General features: G+C 56.3%; 1 protein-coding gene across 10 annotated transcripts in view; it reads left to right on the top strand.

The window, feature by feature from the left end:
• Window positions 1-20,881, top strand: part of ZMIZ1 (zinc finger MIZ-type containing 1) — a 234,424-nt gene that overhangs the window by 136,363 nt on the left and 77,180 nt on the right. For all 10 annotated transcript variants that reach the window (XM_045783347.2, XM_045783344.2, XM_045783341.2 and 7 more), the window contains one exon: window positions 2,295-2,400. In XM_045783347.2, the coding sequence (XP_045639303.1) occupies window positions 2,295-2,400 (106 nt within the window). The remainder of the gene's footprint in view (window positions 1-2,294; window positions 2,401-20,881) is intronic.

Here is a 20,881-nt window from a genome sequence, read left to right as displayed (position 1 = left end):
TGCAGTTGGGGGTTATGGCCTTAACCCTTTGTGGGCTAAAAAAGAGATCCTCTCATGGAAACAGCCCGGACATTGTAGCCTGACTGCCTGGGATCGCATCCAGGCTCTGTCATGGACAAGACTCGTAACCTTTGTCTCATAGCCATACTCAGTTTCCTCCTCCGTGAAACAGACACAATAATACCACCTTGTGGAGCCGTTGTGAGAATCTGGCACTTCACTGCTTACAAAGCGTTCACGTGGCCCTCCTGCTGGGGAAACAGTGTTCTCATTACTGTTTGCCCCCGTCAACAATTCCACCAACAGCAGCCTCACTGATGCACTAGTCCAAACAAATTATCTATGCTCACTCACATCCACCCCAAGGTTCCACCATAGTCAACATCTAAGCTGAAGTGACTCTTCTGGGCCCACTATGGTGAGTCCTAGCTCTGCCTGATCTTGGGGACCTGCCTTAGCCTGCCCCCATCACCTGCCTCACCTGCTAAACGGACAGTGCCGGTCTCCAGACCTGAAGTGTTCAGCAGGCCGCAGAGAGCTAGTGACCTTGGTTTTTCTGCTTGGACAGTGAAATGAACAGTGGGAATGCCCTGCCCTGAGGTAGCCCAGAGCCTCTGGTTCGGGGGGTGTATGTAGCGGTAGAGTGTGCTGTAAGAACTACAGTCGGGGGCAAATAGAGCCCATGGAAAAGAGGCCTGGAGGAACAGAGGAGCTCTGCGTCAGGGGCTCCTGTTTGCAGCAGAGAAGCTGAGCAAACATTCAAGCCTGAGAGGTCCTTTTTCCTCCCTGCCCTGGGAGTTCCCAGGAGGTGGGGGGGGGCAGGGAAACAGCGCCCATTCCAAGAGGCCATGGTGGTCCTGAGAAGAGGGCGTCCACTGGCTCCTCCCTGGTTCACCATGCGCACTCCATCCAGGCCTTAAGTGTTCACACTTTTTAAATGACAGTGTTGGCCTAGATTAGCGGTTTTCCCACCCTTTGAGCCCTTGTAATGAACCCTTAAATATAAACAGATAACAGCAGATAATGGGGAAGCTACTCTAATAGTTACAGGTGCCAGGCCAAACCGCATGGCAGCCCGAGGCCCTCAGAGGACCTCCGAGCGCCTCTGGAGCAGGTGGTCTCTAGGGGCTTGCTGACGGAGTCTTCCCTCTCTTGAAAGAGCGAGCGCCCACATCTGGGAGCGCTCCTTTCCCACTCAGCCGTAGCCGCTCCGGCTGCTTCCTGCACTGACTCCGTTTTCCAAGGTCCTTCCTTCTTCATAAGGAAACCTCATTCTGTTGCTACTAATGAGGGAGGCGGGCAGGAGGGAGCAGGTCCGGCTGTGGCAGGACACCTGGGACTGTGCGGGGAAGGAGCGAAGCCTGATGGGTGTGACCCTGCGGAGCCGTGGAGGGGCCTCCCAAGAGCACCCGCCCCACACTGCCCCCAGGGACTGACAGCCCTCCCAGTCCCTCACCTCTCCCCCTTCTGGCCCATACTTTAGAGGTTCTCAAGGAGAAGGGAGGGACCTCAGGGCTCCAAATCCACAGCTGTTAGCAGGTTTCCATCGACCCCCTGAAGGAAGCCTCCCATGCGCCGAGCAGGTGCTTGGCGCTGGAGACGGACCCCAGCTGAGCAGGAGGGCCCTGTGGTCTCTGGGCCCAGGCCTGGCACAGAGCCGAGCACTGAGGAGCACAGACCTGTCCATCTGGAGAAGCCTTAGCAGTCTGTCCGGCAGCTCCAAGCTGCAGCTCCGCGGAGTGGTGTGTCCTTAATCCGTGCTTCTCCTCAGGCACAGGTTTTGACTCAGGAGGGGACCATGCCCGGAATGGTGAGGGCAGCGAGCACCCACAAAGGTGGGTGCAGGAGCTCGGGGAGGGGATGGGGAGAGGTGCTAGGTGTGGGACACTTCCCGGGGACGGGACTTAGAAGGGAGTTTGGGGAGCTGCCCCCGGGAGGGGGGGGGGAGCAGGCCTGGCTCGTAGCCATCCAAAACAGGGCTAGTATAGCACCTTCTGGAATGTGGCCAGATCGAGTCCTTGAAAGCCGCGGGGCCTGGGCTTTGGGGTTAGGCCCACCGGCAGACTAGAAGGCCCTGAGGGCAGGGGCCAGGATCCCAGGGCCTGGCATGGAGGAAGGTGCCTATCAGTGTTCATGGAGTGACTGAGCAAGGCACAGTTTGAGTCCCAGCTCTGCCTGATCTTGGGGACCTCACCTGCCCTGCCTGCTAAATGGACACATCCGCCACTCTGGGCTCGGAGGCCTGGCACTGGCAGTGACTCACCCTGCCCTTCTTCTCTCTCTCTTGCCGACAGGTGGTCAGTCGGGTGGCAGCTCAGCAAGGGTTTGACCTGGACCTCGGTTACAGACTGCTGGCGGTGTGTGCTGCGAACCGCGACAAGTTCACTCCCAAGTCTGCGGGTAGGTGACTGCTGGGGGTTCCACAGATGTCACGGGGCGGTGGGAGTATAACCAGATTCGAATCCGGGGCAGCACGCCCCCCCGCCAGCTGGTGCCTTGGTTCATCCAGGTGTGGTGTGAACCTCCAAGGAACAGCAGCTTGTCCACCAGGCTGTGCAGCCCGCGGCTGAGGCTTGTCCCTCCTCTCAGACACTGTTCTTACCTGCGGGGGTGCCTCGGGGCCAGCGAGGGGCCCAAGCATGCCACCCCCCGACAGGCTAAAGGGAGACACACATCATCCCATTTCATCACCGTAATGACCCCTTGGGGTAAACGTTGTGATCATCCCCGTTTTACAGACGAGGGAACCGAGGCTCCGAGACGCTGAAGAGGTTTCTCCAGGTCACATAGCTGGAAAGTGACAGAGCTGGGGTTTGAGCCCAGGCCTCTATGCCAGAGCGGGCATTCTTAACCCTGACACTCCACTGTATGCATTCAAACCATCTGCCTTTAAAATAAAACACAAGCTAGAAGTGAATCGGTACATGCAAGGTTCTAAAAGCGCAGTATTCTCTGCATAACGTTCTCCGTCGCCACCCTGTCATTGCGTGGGACCTCCTGCCCCTGTGCTAAACCAAGGCCACATAAGCTGCTGGCCACATTCTGTGCGTGAGGGCTTTAAGCACACCCAAGATACAGTTTTACATCTCCCGTCATCCTCATTGTCTTGCTTAAGCTGGGGGCACGGTGTAAACTTTCACTCCGACAAACCTGGGACAGCCTGGCCCTGTCACTTGCTGAGCGTGTGGCCTCTGAGCCTCAGTTTCTCTCCTTGGGAAGGCAGGAATGACAAGGAGTCTTACCCTGCAGGGTCATTGTCAGTTCTAGATATATGTGCACTGCCAAACGCAGCGTCTAGATGTTGTTAACATTTTTTATGTTCGAGCAATTCATTGAAAAAGAAAAAAAATCAATTCTTTCCTTTGTGTAACAATAAAACAGACGTTTTCTCTGAATTCGTCAATCAGTTCTTTGGAGTAGATCTAGAAACAGGCTTCATGAAAATGTTTAAAAGACATCTCACGATGTATTTTCATAAACCGGCTCAACCTATAATCTCTCGAGTGCGGGTCCGTGCTCCTCCCCGTGCACGTTTGCAGACCACGCACGCGCACTGTGGGTCGTTTGCGGGAGGTGTGCGAAGCAACGGCTAGCTCTGAGGTCCTTGCCGCACCAGCCAGTGGTGGGATGGCGCTATCGTATTGAGCTGCTGGCCAGAAAATGGTCTGGGAATCTTATAAGTGATGTCTATTCCTAATGGAATCTGCAGTTTTAATAATAACTTAAGTCGATACAATTTTGACAAGGTAAAAATTGCTACTTATCCAAGAAACCTTTATCTCCATATCTCTGTTGAGCGCCTGCTCCGTGCGGGCACCTGGCCAGGTCTGGGTTCCGATGAGGAACAACAACCGATGCGGTCCCACCTCGGGAAACTGAGTCTAGAGCAGGGGTCGACAAACTTCCATGAAGAGCCAGATAGTAAATCGTTTAGGCTTTGCAGGCCACCCAAAAGCAACCTCAGACAATATGTAAACAAAAGAGTTGGCTCGTTCCAATAAAACCTCGCTTATGAAATCAGGTGATTGGCTCTGGTTTCCCAACCCCGGTGTAAAAGAAAAGAAAAACATCAACTAATCATAGGCGTATGCGGGCGTGCATGTGTGGGTGGGCGTGCGTAAATTCAAGCTGTGGTAAGTTCCAACAAGGAAAAGTTCAGGGATGCTAAGAGACCACTCCGGGGTGGGGGAAGGCTTCCCTGAGGCCCGGAGATTGAGAAGTGTTGAATAGGTCAAGAAAAAAAGGAAGAGCTTATTCGCAGGTAAAGGGAACAGCCTGAACAAAGGTCCCGAGGTAGAAGGAAGCGAGGCTTTGTGGCAGAACCAAACCAAGGGCAGTAGTTCCAGAGCCCGGAGGCAGGAGTCGACAGCAGTTAGACAGACACACGGGCCCTGGCTTGAGGGTTGTGGTTTTTGTACTGAGAATAAGAACATGGCTAAATTCTCCTTTTGCAAAGATCGCTCCGGCTACAAAGGAGGAACAGATTGCGCTGTCGGGGGTGGGGGGCGGGGGGCAGTGTGGATGCAGGGAGCGGGTTGGCAGATTGCTGGGGACATCAGGATGATGGTGGCTGGACCAGAAAGGTTCCGCTTTCTGTGGGATAGAGTGGAGAGAAGGGGATGAATCCAAACACTGTGTAAGAGGCAACCCCAAGACAGGGAAAGCGTGGCCAGGGGGAAGGAGGAAAACATGAGAGTGGGCCGTCCCAGAAGCCTCAGCTGCTCCTTTATTGGGGAGGAAAGGCTCAGGTCCCTGTGCAGCCCTTCCTCAGCGGTCTCTCTTGCCCTTGTTGGTCCGTGCTGGGTGCTCTCTTATACTTCGCGGCAATGCTCAGCTCTCTGAGACACGGGTATTGTCTACATTTGGGGATGAGGACATTGAAGCTCAGAGAGGTTTGTGACTTACCTGTGGTCACACAGCTCATCAAGGATAGAGCTGCGACTTCAACCCATGGCCTCCTGATTCCAGGCCCAGTCTCTGGCCACTCCATCATAGCTGACGCTGGACCTTAACTTCGGAGGCCCCTGTGCTGCCGGGTAGGAAGCCACTCTTCCACCTGGGAGAGCCCTTGACTTGCTTCAAGTCACTCTAGGGTGGCCCTGCCCTCGGCTAAGTTGCATTTCCAGCATCACCTTTCCTGAAATAAGGGCTTTCTTCTTCCCTCTGTTTGCACTCCCAGTTGTGCACAGCTCTTCACAGTTTATCAAGCCTTTTTCCGGGCATTGTATCTGTTAGTTAAGTCACGTGATTGACCCTGAGGTGAGGCTTCAGCATACCCATTCTGCAGCTAAGAACACTGAGGCCCGAGGCCCGGCAATGCCTGTGGCTCTGCTGTTGCTTTAATCCCCTTCTTGGAAGTCAAACCCCTGTCGGCACCAACAGGCACCAACAGCCGTGAGGAACTACCTCTCAAAGGTCGCCCCCGCCCCCTGGAGAAGTACAGGTCTCAGGACTCAGGTTCCCGGCTGGGCCCCTGCTGGGCCCCTCCTCTGGGAAGGCGGCCCCCCGGCTTGAGGGCCAAGGCTTCAGCTGCTGTGTTCATTGTCAGCATAAAGGGTCTGCCAGGCTGGACCGTGAGAGGGGTGGAGGCCACAGGGAGCTAAGCGGTGACCCTGAGTTCCAGAGGGGGCTCCAACACGGGCTCCCGTCTCCGCCATGCTGCCTGCCTCCCAGAGCCGTGGCCTCATCTGTAAAGAGGGATTCTATGCCTCCCTCCCAGGCTGCCTGTGAGGATTAATAAGATTCCCTCCTCGTGGAAGTGAGGGGCCCCGCCAATTCCTGAGGCACAGTGGGGCCAAGTAAACAGTACTTTCCAGCCCTCCTTCTCTGCTCCAGTCGGCCTTCCCCCTGCCACCCTCCCCCAGCACACCGCAAGCTTCCTGACCTCTCTAAGGCTCTTTCTGCTCCCCCAAGGTTGTGTCCCGCTGCTCCATTTCCCTGAGCTCTGTGGGTGGTGCACGACCTGTTGTAACCCCACCTCTGGGTGCAGCTCTGAGGGTCCCTGTGGGCTCAGATGTGTGCGCAGTGGCCACCCCGGCCACAGGCAGGCCCACAGGCCACTGCAGTTCTAGAACCTGGTCCGTCCGTAGAGCTCCTGCAGCCAGCCCACGCTCCCTCTTGCCCTCCTCTCCAGCTCTGTCTGGGCTCCCATTGTGCCTGACTGGTGTGGGCAGTTTTCACCCTCCTGGTCTCTCCCTCCCCTTTCTCTCTGAGGGTCTCTGATGTCCTGCGTCTGTCTCTGCCTCGCTTCTGCCCCTCAGACTTTCTCCCTGTGTGATGTGGGTGGATGTCTGTGTGTGTGCGTCTGTGTCTGGGGTACATGTCCGTGTATATATGTGTCTGTGTGTGGTAGTGAGCATATCTGTATGTTTGTGTGTCTGTAGGGGCTACATGTCTGTGTGTCTGTGTCTGCGTGAGGTTATGTGTCTGTGTGTGTGGTGGTGAGCTTGTCTGTGTGTGTGTCTGGTGAGGTTATGTGTCTGTGTGTGTGGCGGTGAGCTTGCCTGTGTGTGTGTCTGGTGAGGTTATGTGTCTGTGTGTGTGGCGGTGAGTATGTGTGTGTCTGTGGGTCTATAGGACACATGTCTCTGTGTGCGTGTCTGTTGGAGATACGTATCTGGGTCTGGGGGGTACGTGTCTGTGCAGTGGTGTGCATGTCGGTGTGCTTGCATTTGTGTGTGTGTGTGGTGGTGAGTGTGTGTGTCTGTGGGTCTGTAGCGACGTGTCTGTGTGTGTGTCTGTGTGTGTGCATATGTGTCTGTGGGTCTGTAAGGACACATGTCTGTGTGTGTGTATGTCTGTGTGTGTGTGTGTCTGTGGGTCTGTAAGGACACATGTCTGTGTGTGTGTATGTCTGTGTGTGTGTGTCTTTGGGTCTGTAGGGACACATGTCTGTGTGTGTGTGTCTGTAGGGACACATGTCTTTGTGTGTGTGTGTGTGTGTGTGTCTGTAGGGACACGTGTGTGTGTGTGTCTGTAGGGACGTGTGTGTCGGGGGGCTGGGTGCATGTCTGTGTGCGTCTCCCCTCTCCCCCTCCGCCTCCCCCCTTCTCGCACTCCGTCTCCCTGTCTGTGTCTCTTGTCAGGAGGCCAAGCTGGGGCCAGACGAGGGCCGGTGGGATGAGCTCATGCGGCGAGCAGCGAGGAGCGGGGCTTTGTCAGGAGGGCCGGCGGGGAGCGGGGCTGGGCTGGGCTGTGTGCGCCGGCATCGCCGGCTCTGGAGCAGGAGCTCGGCCCGGGGGCAGTGCCGCACGGCGTGTGCGTGTGCGCGCATGTGTGTGTGTGTGTGTGTGTGTGTGTGCGCGAGAGAGAGACAGAGACGGAGCGTGAGCGCAGAGCAGACACTGCAGCAAACCGCCAAGTCAGGCGTCTCCACGTGGGCCCCTCAGCTACCCAGCCCCCAGCTCTTTGTTCTGGTGCAGCCCTTAGCCGTGCGCTCGCACACGGGAGCACGCGCACGCGGGCACGACGGCCAGGAGCCTCCCTGGGGGCAGGTCCTCGGGGGGGCCCCCGCCCCTCCTCTGCCTCGGTGCGGAAGGTCACCTGCCTTGCGCCTCCCCTCGGCCCCCCGAGAGGCCGCGACGGGTCCCCCTGCCCCCACCACCACCGCGTGCCAGCCCTCAGCGACTTGGCAGGCGGCGCGGAAATGTCAGCCTCCTCGGCACCGAGCGGGCCCACGCCTGCTGGCTGTGTAGGCACCGAGCAGCAGGCAGTCACCGTGTCCCGAGGTCCCCGAGAGCCCCCTGCGTGCCTCGGCTGCTGTCCCCGTTTGAATGACTCCGTGTCCCCTCAGCTGACCCCAGCAGAATAGGGGATGTCAGAACCCAAGGGAGGGGGACCCCGGGACCCAGAGAATGGAGCGGGACCTGCCCCAGGTCACAGTGAGGCAGGGCCGAGCCCAGACGAGAGCCCCGGGTGCCTGCTGGCCATCCTCTCGCCCCTCCTGTCTCCCTGCAGAAGAGGGTCTGCGGTGGCTCTGGGCCCTCATCTGGGAGAGGCCCGGGGCTGCTGGCAGAGGGGAAACATGCGGAGAGCCGCAGGTACGGGAGATGCCAGCTTCCCAGGAGCGCCCGGGCAGAGGTGACCAGTGGGCTTTGGAGAGGGACCAGAGAACTCAGCAGACAGATCAAGGCTGGAAGAGGCTGCCCCTGACCCCTCCAAGGAAGAGGCCAGCCTTCTTTAGGGACAAGAGGAGGGCGGTTGTTGCCAAACACCCGCCTGCGGGCTGGATGTGGCCCGCAGACAGCTAAGCTCCGACGTTTGGTGGTTTTTAAAAACGCATATTAGTTGCCAACATCTGCTCTTTGGGAGATGGCACGGTCAAGTCCAATGCCTGTCTTCCTTTCAATGGGAACCTTGGACCCACAACCCACGGCTGACTGGGGCGTAACTGACCCCTCAGATGGGCTCTGTGCTTCCGCCATTGTCTTTTGCCTCAAGCATTTGCTGAATTTGAGAACCCACCAGGCCCCGTGGCCCTGTGTGTTTCTGACCTCTGCTCTAAGCACACCCTCACATCCCAACACAGCAGCCTGAGCCCAGGGTCCTGGAGTGGAGCCCTGGGCAAAGTGCGGGCAAAGTGGATCACTTGCTTTGTGTCGACAAACACCTGCTTGGTCCAATTTCTCTGAGGTGCTAACAGCCCCCAGAGGAAATATTCATGGGAAGGGGACTGAGACATGCCCTGGGCCCCTGGCCAGCCTGGAAGGTGAAGCATCAGGAATATGATGAGGCCCCTGCCTTTCCCTCCAGGTCAGTGGCCCACGGTTCACGCAGGAGGGGCTCGGGAGAGGCTCAGTCCTTTGAAGCTCTCAATCCCAAGGGACCTTCTTGTAGCAACTGGTATAGCAGCCCTGGGGTTCAGACACAGACCCCGACCCAGGGGCCCCATCCATGGCGCATTGTACCTTCATCACACGGTTGGGATGGGACAGGCATCAGAGGCCAGCCAGGTCATTTCCCCACTTGTACCCAGGACTCTTAAGCAAAAGAAGGAGGCTGGTAAACTGCTTCCTTCTGTCTTTGAAAACAATCCTTCTTGCTCCCTCCTGGCTGAATGGGGGCTCTCAGACCTCCCTGGTGGTGGGGATATTGCAGTCTCTCTTAGAAGCTCTGCTTCCAGCTCCACCTTTACGCCTCCCCCAGGACCTTTCCCTGCCCCCTCTGCCTCTGCCCACCCCAGAGCACGCAGCCACCTTCCCGTCACCGTCACCAGGGAGGACAAATGGCCTCATTCAGGGACACCCTGCCAGATCTGTCTCTCTAAGACAAAGCTGTGCGCAGCTCTGCGTGAAAAATGGCTCACGGCCGCCCAGTGAGCGGGCGGGATTGGTGGGTGCAAATTGCAGGGGATTTGTTAATGCTCACTGGCTTCCCCAGAAACAGCGGGGCAGGCGGGCCCTTGCCCTTGAAATGCCAGGCCGTCAGGCTGGGCGCCTTGTCAAGGCTGGGGACAGACTTCCTCCTGGACACCAGCCCCCACCCCCACATCTGAGCTCAGCAGAGCTGGGATGTGGGGGAGGGATTTGGCTTCCTTCCTCCTGCACTCCGGGGCAGGTCCCGCTCAGGAAAGGGCTCTGGATTTCATCACCAGGCCCCTGGGAACCAACTCATGGTCAGCCCTGTTTAATGGATGAAACCTGTTCACAAGGCTTGCTCACCTCCTGCTGATTCACTGCTATGGGAGAGGCCGCCGGGGCTCTTATCAGCATGCCCATTTTATAGAAGAGGAAACTAAGGCTCTGATGAGAGAAATAGACCCAGGCCATGTGACCTGTGCTGGAAGAGCACTTGGGCCTTCCAGCTGGTCAGATCTGGAGCATAGGGAGCCAACCCCCCTCCGAGTGACCCTGAGTGAGAAGGTGGAGTAGGTCGTCCTGGGCCAATGGCCCCCGGCTCCCCTTCCCTCCCCCAGCTCCCTGAGGGCTGAGGCCTGGGATCGGGTGGCCTCACTCTGCTCTTGGAGAAAAAGAACAGTGGGGAGGAGCCCACGTGACAGGGTTTGTGGACACAGCGTTCCCAGGCTAAGGAATTGGGGGGAGGGGTAACTGCGACAGTCCCTGGGGTGTCCAGAGTGAACAGTGAGGAGCCAGGCAGTGCCATGGAGGAAGGGGAAAGGACAGATTTGGAAACAGCTACAGGGCCCTGGAAAAGAGAGCTGAGTATTTCGATGGCCACTCCACAGCCATTAAAAAACCGGGTCTCCCAAGAACTACTATATGGAAATGCTTATGATATAATAGAAATTTTTAGAAGGGTAACAAAAATGGTAAGTTCAGCGTGACCTCAACCAGGTGCACGGGAAATAGAAAACAGAAAAGAATATACCAAAATGTCAACTTATAAATAATGGATCTATCTGGAACTTTATTTCCCACATTTTCTGCGGGGAGCACGGATTCTGTTTTTAAGCAGAAGCAGCCATGGGCATTGTTGGTTCCTCTGGCGTTTGGCTGGTGCTGGCAGGGGTGGAGCGAAACGAGAGTGCCCTCGTCTCTAGGCTGGCTCAGCAGTTTTCCCAGTGCAGCCCTCTCTGGTTCCCCAGGAGCCCCGGGGGGCAGGCCTCTGCTTGTCAGGAGGCTCTTCTTCCTGTCTCCCTCTCTTCTGCGGGATTAGCTCATCGCTGGCTCCCCCACAGAGCCGGGGTGTGCAAGGACACAGCTAGCTGCCTGAGGCCCAGCTGGTGCATATCTGCTTTCCAGGCCCGTCCAGAATGAGAGGGGGCAGAAGGCTGAGGGCATCGGCTCGTGCAGGGGGGAGGCGGGGGGGGGGTTCTGGGGGCCAGGACCCTGACAGGCAGTACAGAGCCCTCTCAGGATGGGGCTGCTTCTCCTACCTGCACCCTCCCAACCCCAGTCCAGAGCCCCAGCTGGGACTGCACACACTCAGGCGGAGTGATTGGGGCGGGGCTGGGGGGGGGGGTCTGCAAGGGGAGGGGAGGGGTTGGTGAAGCTCGTGCAAGGGGAAGGCGAGGCTGCCGGAGGCTTCTCAATCAAATGATGCGTGTCTGAGTTTGGGTTCCCCCAGACGCAACCCCCAACCAACATGCTGGCATGAGAGGTTTATTTAGGAGGGGCCCAGAGAACACACGTCGTAGAGAAGCGGGGAGAGACGGGCGAGGGAAGGAGTTCGATGAAAACGTGTGGTTAGGCACTGTACCTGCTGTGACCACCTGCCAGGGAGCTCTGCGAGACAGTAGAGCACACCCCTCAGCCTGAGAGGCGAGGACAAGGAGCTCTTTATCCTGCAGCTGGCATCCGTTCTTGGCTGAGGGCTGCTTGGGGCTGGGGCGTGGGGGCACCGCCCAGCGCTCGCCTTGGCGACGATGCCCGGCAGAGTCGGGACACACGCGGGAAGCAGAGGGGGTGTGACGACTCACCCACAGGGGCAGAGCAAGGCACCGGCCCTACATACATCACTTGCAGCCCCTCCACAGCATCTCTGCTGTGTTCCAGTCCTGTTCGTATTATGGTTGTGTCCCTCATAGTGTGACCTGCTTCTTTTGACTTTCAAGATAGAAATTTGAAGAGGCAACTTTCTATCTTCTATGCTACAGTAACTGGCAGACCAGCCTCCCTCGCCACATTTAGAAACTAACTGTCACAATCAAGACGGCCTGGAGACCATGCCCTGTGTCTGGGTTGGGCCACAGGTGTCTGGCCCATCCCTAGAGCCTGGGCCAGCTCTCTGACAGTTAAAAAAAGAGGTGGGGGTTTAGGAAATTGGGAGTCCCCTTCTTGAAATAGCAATATCCCAGATGTGGGAAGAGATCGGACATGGCGTGGTTTTCTCACTGGGGCCCGTGCCCACCTGACGCATCGCATGGGCCACAGGCCCTAGTCCATACCTGAGTGTGCTCCTGTCAAGGAGGAAAGTCCTGTCCAAGGCGACGGGGGCCTGGGCTCCACCCCCTACCTCGAGGCCCTTCCAAGTCAGTTTCTTCCACAGGTCAAGGGCTTCACTCCTTTTCTCTACCTTCATGGCTACAGAAAGAATGATGAGGTCACGGGCGTGAGAATCCCTCTCAAAATAAAAAAGTACTGAACCGGAATTTGCAGGCAAGGAATGATCACTCTTGTCCAGTCCCACTTCGTGCCAAGCACAGGGGCTACAAGCATATATAAATGCACCACACACAGTCGCTGCTCTCGAGATTGGAAGAAAATGAATGGTCCCATTCTGTGGGTGAGAAATGACAGTAATCCTACGCACAAACACAGCCCTTGACACAGCCTCCCTTGTCCAGCCCCCTGAGAATCCCCAGGGCAGGCCGAGCCCCCGTTTAAAGGGGATGGGACTGCAGCTTCGAGGGGTGGGCAGGTCGCCTCAGCTGGAGCAGAAGGGGGACCAGAGCGCTGGCCAGCCCATCCCTGCTTCTCTGCATGCGTCCCCCAAGGAGTGGGCTCAGCCTCTGGGGAGATGCGGGCCCACGGTTACCGCCCTACGGGCACCAAGGTTGTCACCCTTCAGCCACCGTGCTGTCCAGCCCCAAAGGCACGTTCGGGACAGAGATCCTGCCGAAACAACCCCACTGCCCCGGGTGCCCTGAGGATGCCATGGCTGCCGGAGAAGTTAATAAAGCCATCGGCAGCAATTAATTCTGCAGAGGAAAGAGCCAGGTAAGAGGATTAAGGAAGCCAGAGCTTTGGTTTTAAGATGGAGCTTAGCATTCCCACCAACAGAGGAGGGATTTCAGGGGGATCGGCGCCGGGCGTGAGAGTGAAATGGAGCAGGGGCTTGGCAGAAAGCGGACGAGGTGGTGACAGGACTTCCGAAGCAAGCTTTGCAAGCCACAGCCTTGTGAATACCTTCTGGGTTAAACGGACAGACGGACCGGGATGCTGGTGCCGGTACCGGTACCGGTACTGTCCACCTCGCCTTTTAGATTTACAGGGCAGGGCCTCGGGATTGGCAAAAAAAAAGCCTGATTTCTAGCCCCTTCAGTCATGACGATGGCCAGCATGTGGTCAGTGTGTTCTCGGTACAGGGCCCTCACTGCATTTGGCAACCATGAACCCATTTATCCCTCCATGATGATCCCAGACCCACATCTACCCCATTTTACAGATGGGGAAGATGGAGTGGTTTGGTCAAGGCCGCTTGGCTAAAAAAAAAAAAAAAAAAAAAAAAAAAGCCAGAATTGTGGTTCGAACCAGAATATCTGACCCAGAGGCCATAGGCTGCCCCATACTCTGTGTGAACAGGTCGAAATGAAGTCCAGGGAAGGACACGTTCGTGACTCAGGAGAACATGTCGGCATCACCTGAATTACTTGCAGGTGGAGGTATTAAGTATCCGACAACAATTTGTCCTTGTCCGTACGTTAAACACCGTCCTGTTGTCGGGCTTACTTGACACTCACAGTCCCATGGATGGTGAGTAGCAGACAGGCTGGCACGTTAGAGTCAACATTCGGTGCGTGCCAGATGTTATGATCAAAGTGTCCTGGTCAGCCCCAATTTCAAATAGTTTTCCCCAGAAGCCTTCCAGCTATTTCGTAGGGAGGAGTAGTGGTTAAAGGCATGGACTCTGGAGCAACCTGCCTGGATATGAATCCCCCCCAGCCTTCCACTCATCAGCTGTGTGACCTTAGAAAAAGTCACTTACCTTCTCTGTGCCATGGTTGCCTCCTTTGATAAAAGGGGGTCATAAGAATGCCTATGTCGTGGGCATTAAGTGGGTGAACGTATGTACGGTGCTCAGAAAAGGACCTGGGGTATAGCAAGTGTTATAGACATGATAGCAATTTTATTCCAAGTTTTGGCGTTCAGAGTGTCTTAGGATGCCTCTTGTACCTGGAGGTTTACACAAAAGTCTGTGCCTGACCCTGTGCCGTGACGTGGGGTGTGGAAAATATGGAACCTGTATGTGTAGACGGGGCCAAGATAAATGCCACCCATGCCCCTCCTCCGAGTGGGTAGGAGATGAGCTGCGTGATGGCCCCTTCCTGAGGCTCCAAGAGAGGTTCACATGGCGTCAAGAGCACATCTCCCTTCCCCCCAAGAAGAGGAGGTTGAGCCCCAGAGGGGGAGGCAGGCTGCCTGCCGGTGTCGAGGCAGAGCTGGCTGAGGGAGGCCAGGCAGGGCCAGCAGGGCCCTGTCTGTGCCTTGGGACAGCAAAGTTTGAGGGCCTCTTTCGTCCCAGCAGCGCTTTCCAAAATTCTCGAGAGAGAGAAAGTAACACTTCAGGTACCATTTACTGGGCTCCTGCTTCATGCCGTAGGCTGTACTGGCTGTTTTATGAACATCAGCACTGATCCTTACAAGGAACCAACCCATTTTATAGATGGGGAAACTGATGCACAGAGATTTAGTCACCTGTCCAAAGTAACCCAAATCCTTTGTAACAAAGCAAGGGATGATTGGATAGATGGCTCTGAGCGGGTGGATGTTCGATTAGTTGGGACCGAAGAGAAGGAGGAAAGAAGCGAGAGAAGGAGGAAGGGTGTGGAACAGAGCCAGCCCCAACTCCAGGCACTTGCTCCCTCTACTGCTCCCTGGTCGTGCCTTCTCTCTCTGGGATCAGGCTCCTTGGGAGTGAACCCCTGCCAGTCCCCAGGGCCCGTCTGGCAAGCAGGGTCAGAAAGGAAGGTCTTGCACAGCAGACCCTGCCCTCTTACCACGCCTCAGCTGCCATGTCAGCGTGCACAGCAGAGCCGGGAGAGGCCAGGCCTTGCAAACTGTGGGTCTCGGTCTGCAGGCCCCTCGTTCTCCTTGCCTGCACATTTTCAGCTTCCCTCAAATCAGGCCCAGGTAGCTTCTGTGATAGGACTGGTCTCAGGACACGCACTGCCAAGATCTGGAAACCAAAGGGGGGCAGCATGAGGTAGGGGTCCAAACTCAGGCATCAGGGTCAGGCTGACTAAGGCACAGCCCAGCTCCATCACTGCCATGCCACATGTGACCCTGGCCCTGTCTCCTACCCTCTCGTGAAATCATCAGTACTAAGTACTTAACACAGGCTGGCATCTCAGAAGGGCTCTGTCCCTAATCATTCAGATTAAGTCTTACATTGCACCGCAGGCTCTGAACCCTACTTGCTGTGTGACTTTGTGCAAATCACTTGGCTTCTCCCAAGCTTGGGGTCCAGCCGATCTAGTATCCGGGTCTCCCGGCTAGAGCAGCAGTGATTCTGTTTCCATGGCAACCCAGCTGCCTCTCAAGGGACCATCTGGATCACATCACCCTGGCAAGGTGCTGCCCAGGCAACCAGGTGTTTGCGTTTTGCAGTGCGAGCTCTGCAAGGTGGTAATTCCCCTCACTGGGGACAAGGTGGTGGACAGGCAGTGGCTGGAAGGAAGCATGGGCACCTCGGCCAGGCCTGCCGCCCGCCCCCCCTTCCTGCAGGCGAGAAACACACCTCAGAGCTTGGGAGCTCTGACCAATGACTTTCCTTGAAGAGCTGTTAACAGTTGCTTCTTTATATTCCTGGGCACATTTCCTGGCTTGTTGAGGCTGGCCAGGTGGGAAAGGCTGCCTGGGGCTGGACTCCTGTAGGGAATTCCAAAGGACCCAGTCTCACCTGTTTGGGGTGAAGAGCTACTATTGTCTTCTGGCGGGAACAGGAATTACTGGGGTGGGGAGGGGGAGTGAAATTAGGAGTCTGCCTTTCAAACAGGCACATAATTATGACAGCAGAACCTCGGTGCAAAGGATAAACTAAATTCACGCCTTCGACAAGCGGGCACGGGCACCCATTATATGCAGACGTTGTGATTAACCATGGAGTAAGCCTAGAAATTGTCTGTACCCTCCAGGAGCTTACAGAGACCCTACATGCTCAGGAAAAAGGCAATGCCAACAGCCCCACATCAGCTGAGGGTGAGGCTGAAATGGGGCGATGTGGAACCCACAGGGGCCAGCCGCTTCCAGTAGGCCGTTCCCAACCCAATGGGGTTGGACAGTTCAGAGAGAGCCCCTGCTCTGCCTCCACTTCATGTAGTACTCTTGCCGTAAACAGTCCGTGAGGCAGAGATCTAGCCCCTTTTCCAGCTGAGGAAGCTGGGGCTCTGAGAAGGGAAGTCATGCCCAGGCTCACACAGCTGGGAAATGGCTGGGCGGGGATCAGAACTGGGGTCTTCTGCCTCCTCCGGGACCCCCTGTGGGCGTCACTGCTCTCCTAGCGGGCTGCCTGGGGAGGCTCCCATGTCCCCTATGCCCTGAGGCCTTCCTCTAAGCTGAGCAAAACAGTCCTGCCTCTCTGTCCCTCTTTCTCCCTCTCTTCCCCTCTCTGCCTCCCTCCCTTTCTACCTCCCCTCCCTTCCACTCCCCTCCCTCCCTCCTTCCCCTGTCTCCTTCTCCCCCTCTCTCCCCCACTGTCTTCTCCCCTCTCCTCCCTCTCCCTCCCGCTCCCTGCTCTCTCTCTCCTTCAGTTCCTTTGTCTCCCCTTTCCCCTTGGGACCGCAGCTCCATGCGCCACTGGGCCCACGGGCTACAGCTCAGCCCTGCCCGGGAGCCAGGAGCCTAGGGCAGCTGCTCCAGCCAGGCCGCAGGCTCCCGGCCGCAGGTGCGGCACCCGGGTCCTGCCCCGGGCCAGCCCTGCGCCTGGCCCCCAGAGACCTCGGCTGCAGTGCAGGGCTGCCCCCCTCCTACGCACCCTCCGCCCAGGAAGTGACATAATTGCCTGTATTCCCATTTCCTCCAGGCTCCCCACTCTCAGATGTGTGCCCCAGATGTTTAGACTCACTTCCTCCTAATTAAGCGTCTGCTGGAGGCCGGGAGGCAAGGGGCGGCTTCCAAGAGAGAAAATGGGAACCCACCCTTTCTGGGGACAGACGGCAACTGGCGGGCTCCCGAGCTCCCCGAGCTCCGTGGGGAAGCCGAGCGCTGGGAGGTGCGGCCCAGTGCCCCTTCGGCTGGCTGCCAGCCCAGCTGCTGTGGAAGCCCTGGCCCCTTGTCGGTCTCCAGGGGAAGATCTGGGTGCCCAGCCCCTGGAGGCAGGGCTCCCGTATCTGGTTCTTTTTCTGCTATATAAGAAAGAGGAGGAGAAAGGCACTGTCTCCCCTCTAAAGAGCAAGGTCGGGGAGTGGGCAGGTGACCACGCAGATTGGATCTGTTTCCTCTGAGACACTGGTGCCCTTCTTTTGGCTGAGGCTGGGCTTCAGGGTCTGGGGCCCAGGCCCCCTCCTTGTGCAGAAAAGGTCACCCGGTGTCACATTCACATGTCCACACAGCCAGGAGTCATGCAAAGAATAATGGCATCCAGGGGCGCCTGGGTGGCACAGCGGTTAAGCGTCTGCCTTCGGCTCAGGGCGTGATCCCGGCATTCTGGGATTGAGCCCCACATCAGGCTCTTCTGCTATGAGCCTGCTTCTTCCTCTCCCACTCCCCCTGCTTGTGTTCCCTCTCTCGCTGACCGTCTCTATCTCTGTCAGATAAATGAAATCTTTAAAAAAAAAAAAAAGAATAATGGCATCCAGGTGGAAGATACAGAATGGGTCTGGGCACCAGAGAGCCCAGCGCCCCCAACGAGACAGCTACTGCAGAGGGGGCCCCCTGGGGCCACGCAAGACACAAGCCGCGGGACCACCAGGGTTTCCAGTTCTGTGAGAAATCTCCTGAGGTGTTTAATGTTGAGACCACTCCTAATTTAAGACCAGTGCAGGGGCGCCTGGATGGCGCAGTCCTTAGGGGTCTGCCTTCGGCCCAGGGTGTGATCCCATCGTTCTGGGATCGAGCCCCACATCAGGCTCCTCCGCTAGGAGCCTGCTTCTTCCTCTCCCACTCCCCCTGCTTGTGTTCCCTCTCTCGCTGGCTGTCTCTCTCTGTCAAATAATAAATAAAATCTTTAAAAAAAATAAATAAGACCCAGTGCAGGCTAGTCCAGCTGTGATGGAGGGCTGGCTCTCAGGCGGCCAGTGGAGGCATGGGACTTAAATCCCTGGGATCCAAGACCAGGACGGATGGACCCATGACTCTTGGGAGAAGGAAGGTCAGTCCACAGAGTCCGTGGGACCGGGTCATGTTCACGGAATACAGAAAGAGACCTCAGGCCATGTCAACAGGGAAGGGTCCTGAGGAGCACCTGAATGGGGCTGAGGGTGCGAGGGCAGGCCCCTGGGAGGCATAGCAATCACCCATATGGTAAGTATCCAACGTGCAGGCAGGCCACCCTGGGCTTGCGTCCTGCTCCCCTGCTTTCAAGCTGTGTCACTTTAGGTAACTGGCATAACCTCTCTGAGCCTCAACTGTGGCATCAGGAAATGGGGCTCACCATACCTCCCTGCGAAGGTTGTTTGTGTTGGGGTGTTGAGGATTAGACGGGATGATGCTGGGGGGGAGCCGCGCCTGTGGGTAGTGAAAACTAGGTACATCTGCCACATCCCAGTAACAGGCAAACTGGGTGGGTAGATAGCAACCTTCCCACCCAAAAATCAGCTGTGAGAGGAAGAAGGCTAGGTCAGGGAGGAGGATTCTGTATGTTGGACAGAAAGGGGGAAGCAGGCAGACAGTGCCCTTTTGGAGAACATGAGGTATGTAATAATAATAAGGAATAGTATAAATAGTACGGGTCTGTTGTTTTTGCTGCTACTATTACTCTCAGATGTGAATGTCCGAGTACAGAGGGCTTTGGGGATCACCTGGCCCAACCTATTTTTATCCGAGAGAAGATTGCCTTGGAGAGAGGGAACGATCTTCCCAGCGTCCCTCATCATGCCAGGGGTGGGGCTGGTGTGAAATGATAGTTACCACCTGACACTCTTTTTGTTACTACTAGTAGTACCATTACTCCCACAACAGCTATTATTACTGCTAATGCTACCATCATTAATACTACCGTGCTAAACCCCTCGTGCTATCATTTTTCTCCTACTGGTCAATTAAAGAGTTAAGTTTTATTGAGTCCTTACCATGTTCCAGACGCTGGACCAAATACGGCATGCACATCCTCTCATCTTTACAAAAATATTGAGGAGACTCAGAGAGGTTAATTACTTGCTCAAGGCCACACAGCTAGCAAATGGCAGGGCTAGAATTAGACTCGGGCAGTCCCACTCCAGACCTGCACGCCCGGGTACCAGGTGAGTTGCCTTCCAGAAGGAGGAGGGAAGCTAGACCAGCTCACGGTCCCAGATGAACGAAGGCCTGATGTGTCTCTGGAGCAGGGCTGCCTTGTGCGTTAGCCCAAGGACCGCTGCCTTTGGGGAGAGTCTAATAACCTCCCCCTTGCCTTGTTTCACGAAACCCAAAATTCCAGCTGAAATTCAACTGGTTTTCTTTACATTTAAGTAGTTGTCCGTCTGTAAAGGAGCCTTCTTCGTTCGCTCTGGCATTTGAGAACTGTGGTGGCAGGGGAGGCAGTTCTGGCTCTGTTTGCAGGCTGGGTGGCCCTAGGCCTGTCCCTTCACTACAGAGCCTCACAGAGCAGGCATCCTATCCCTCTGTCTTGGAGGCCACTATGTCTGGAGGGTGTCTCTGCCCTGAAGCGTCACTCTACCTCCCCTGTGACTGAGGGACTCCTGGCACAGCCCCAGGTATAATATTTCCTACAGATGAGACCTCCCCCACACCCCGCCCCGGCCAAGGCCCAGGCCAGTGATGGCAGGGAACCAACTCACGGTGTCCGGAAAAGACCCGGAATTTAGAGTTTTTTCAGCCATTCATTGGGTAAATATTTAGTGAGCACCACAGCATCCCAGGCCCTGTGCTGGGTGCCTGGACACAGTGCGTGTGAGGCGGATGTGGTCCCTGCCTTCCGGGAACTCAAGGCTTGCTAGAAAGGACAGACTTGGAATAAACACCCTCCAGTGATGATGTCATTGAGATCAGTTCTGCAAAGAACGTCTTAGAGGCTGTCTCGAGGAAATGACCCTAGCAGGAAGGAGAAAATCCACCCAGAGAGGAGGGCAGAGAAGGGCATTTCAGATAGAGGGAACAGCATGTGCCAAGGCCCCAGGTGCAGAAGAAATGTGGGTTCAAATCTCTCTACTTTACCTGAACTTGGTGTCCCTGCATAAGATGCTTCTGGGCCTCAGTTTTCTCACCTGTAGGATGGGAACAATAGCACCTGCCTCCCTGGTTCTGAGCGACTGAGAGACAAAGGAATGTGAAGATGCTGGCATCTAGCATTGCTACCTTGAATGCCTAAGGAGTCTGGAGGCTGCCACTCGGCTCCCGGTTTCCAATCACCCCCTGACACCCAGAGGCCTCTGTCAGTACCGGTTGTTCCTCAGCGCAATTAGGTAACGAGGCCAAATTCAATTACACACCACACTCCCAGGTCTGTCTGGGGCCCGAGGGAGGCGTGGGCTCCCCTTGCTGGGGGGGAGCAGCGGAAGCGCTGGCTGGGTTCCCAGGGCTGTGCCTTGTTACCATGCATCCCAGAAAACTGCCTGCATCCCAAATGGGGAAACGGAGTCAGGGAAAAGGAAGTGCTGCTTGGCCCCAAACCATAGTACCCCCAGGGCTGAGATCTCTGGGCTGATTTCCTTTCCCCTCCTTAAGCACCCCATCTCAGACTGCTGGCCCATGGCTTGCACCACCTTTCAGATTTGTCAGGGGTCCTGGCTCCTCATTCCTCTGGACAGGCCCCCAAATTGGAGGGTAGGGTTCAGCTTCTCTGTCACTCCTGGATTTGTGGCAGTATCCCCTCCATGCTGCAGGCTGGCTCCCAGTCACTGTTCAGCACTTTGTGTGGCATGTGGGTTTTTGCAGTGAGCCTACCTCCAATATACCTGGGCAAGCCAGGGTTCATAAATGCCTTTAAGGGACTCGCTGGAAACCTCTAGACAAGAGCAACTCAGGTCGAGGGTAGCAGAAGGGCCTTCCTTGAGACTATCGTAAGACTTCCAGGGCTTTGAATGGCAATCTAGGGAGCTCAAGCTTGAACTTGATCCTGGCAGCACTGGGGAGCCATGGAAGGTTTTAGACAAGGTAGTAACATG

This window comes from Ursus americanus, chromosome 6 (genome assembly GCF_024610735.1).
Source record: "Ursus americanus isolate L20-20 chromosome 6, mUrsAme1.1.p, whole genome shotgun sequence".
Lineage (NCBI taxonomy): Eukaryota > Metazoa > Chordata > Mammalia > Carnivora > Ursidae > Ursus > Ursus americanus.
Note: the sequence above shows the minus strand (reverse complement) of the source record. Positions and strands in the feature narration are given on the sequence as shown.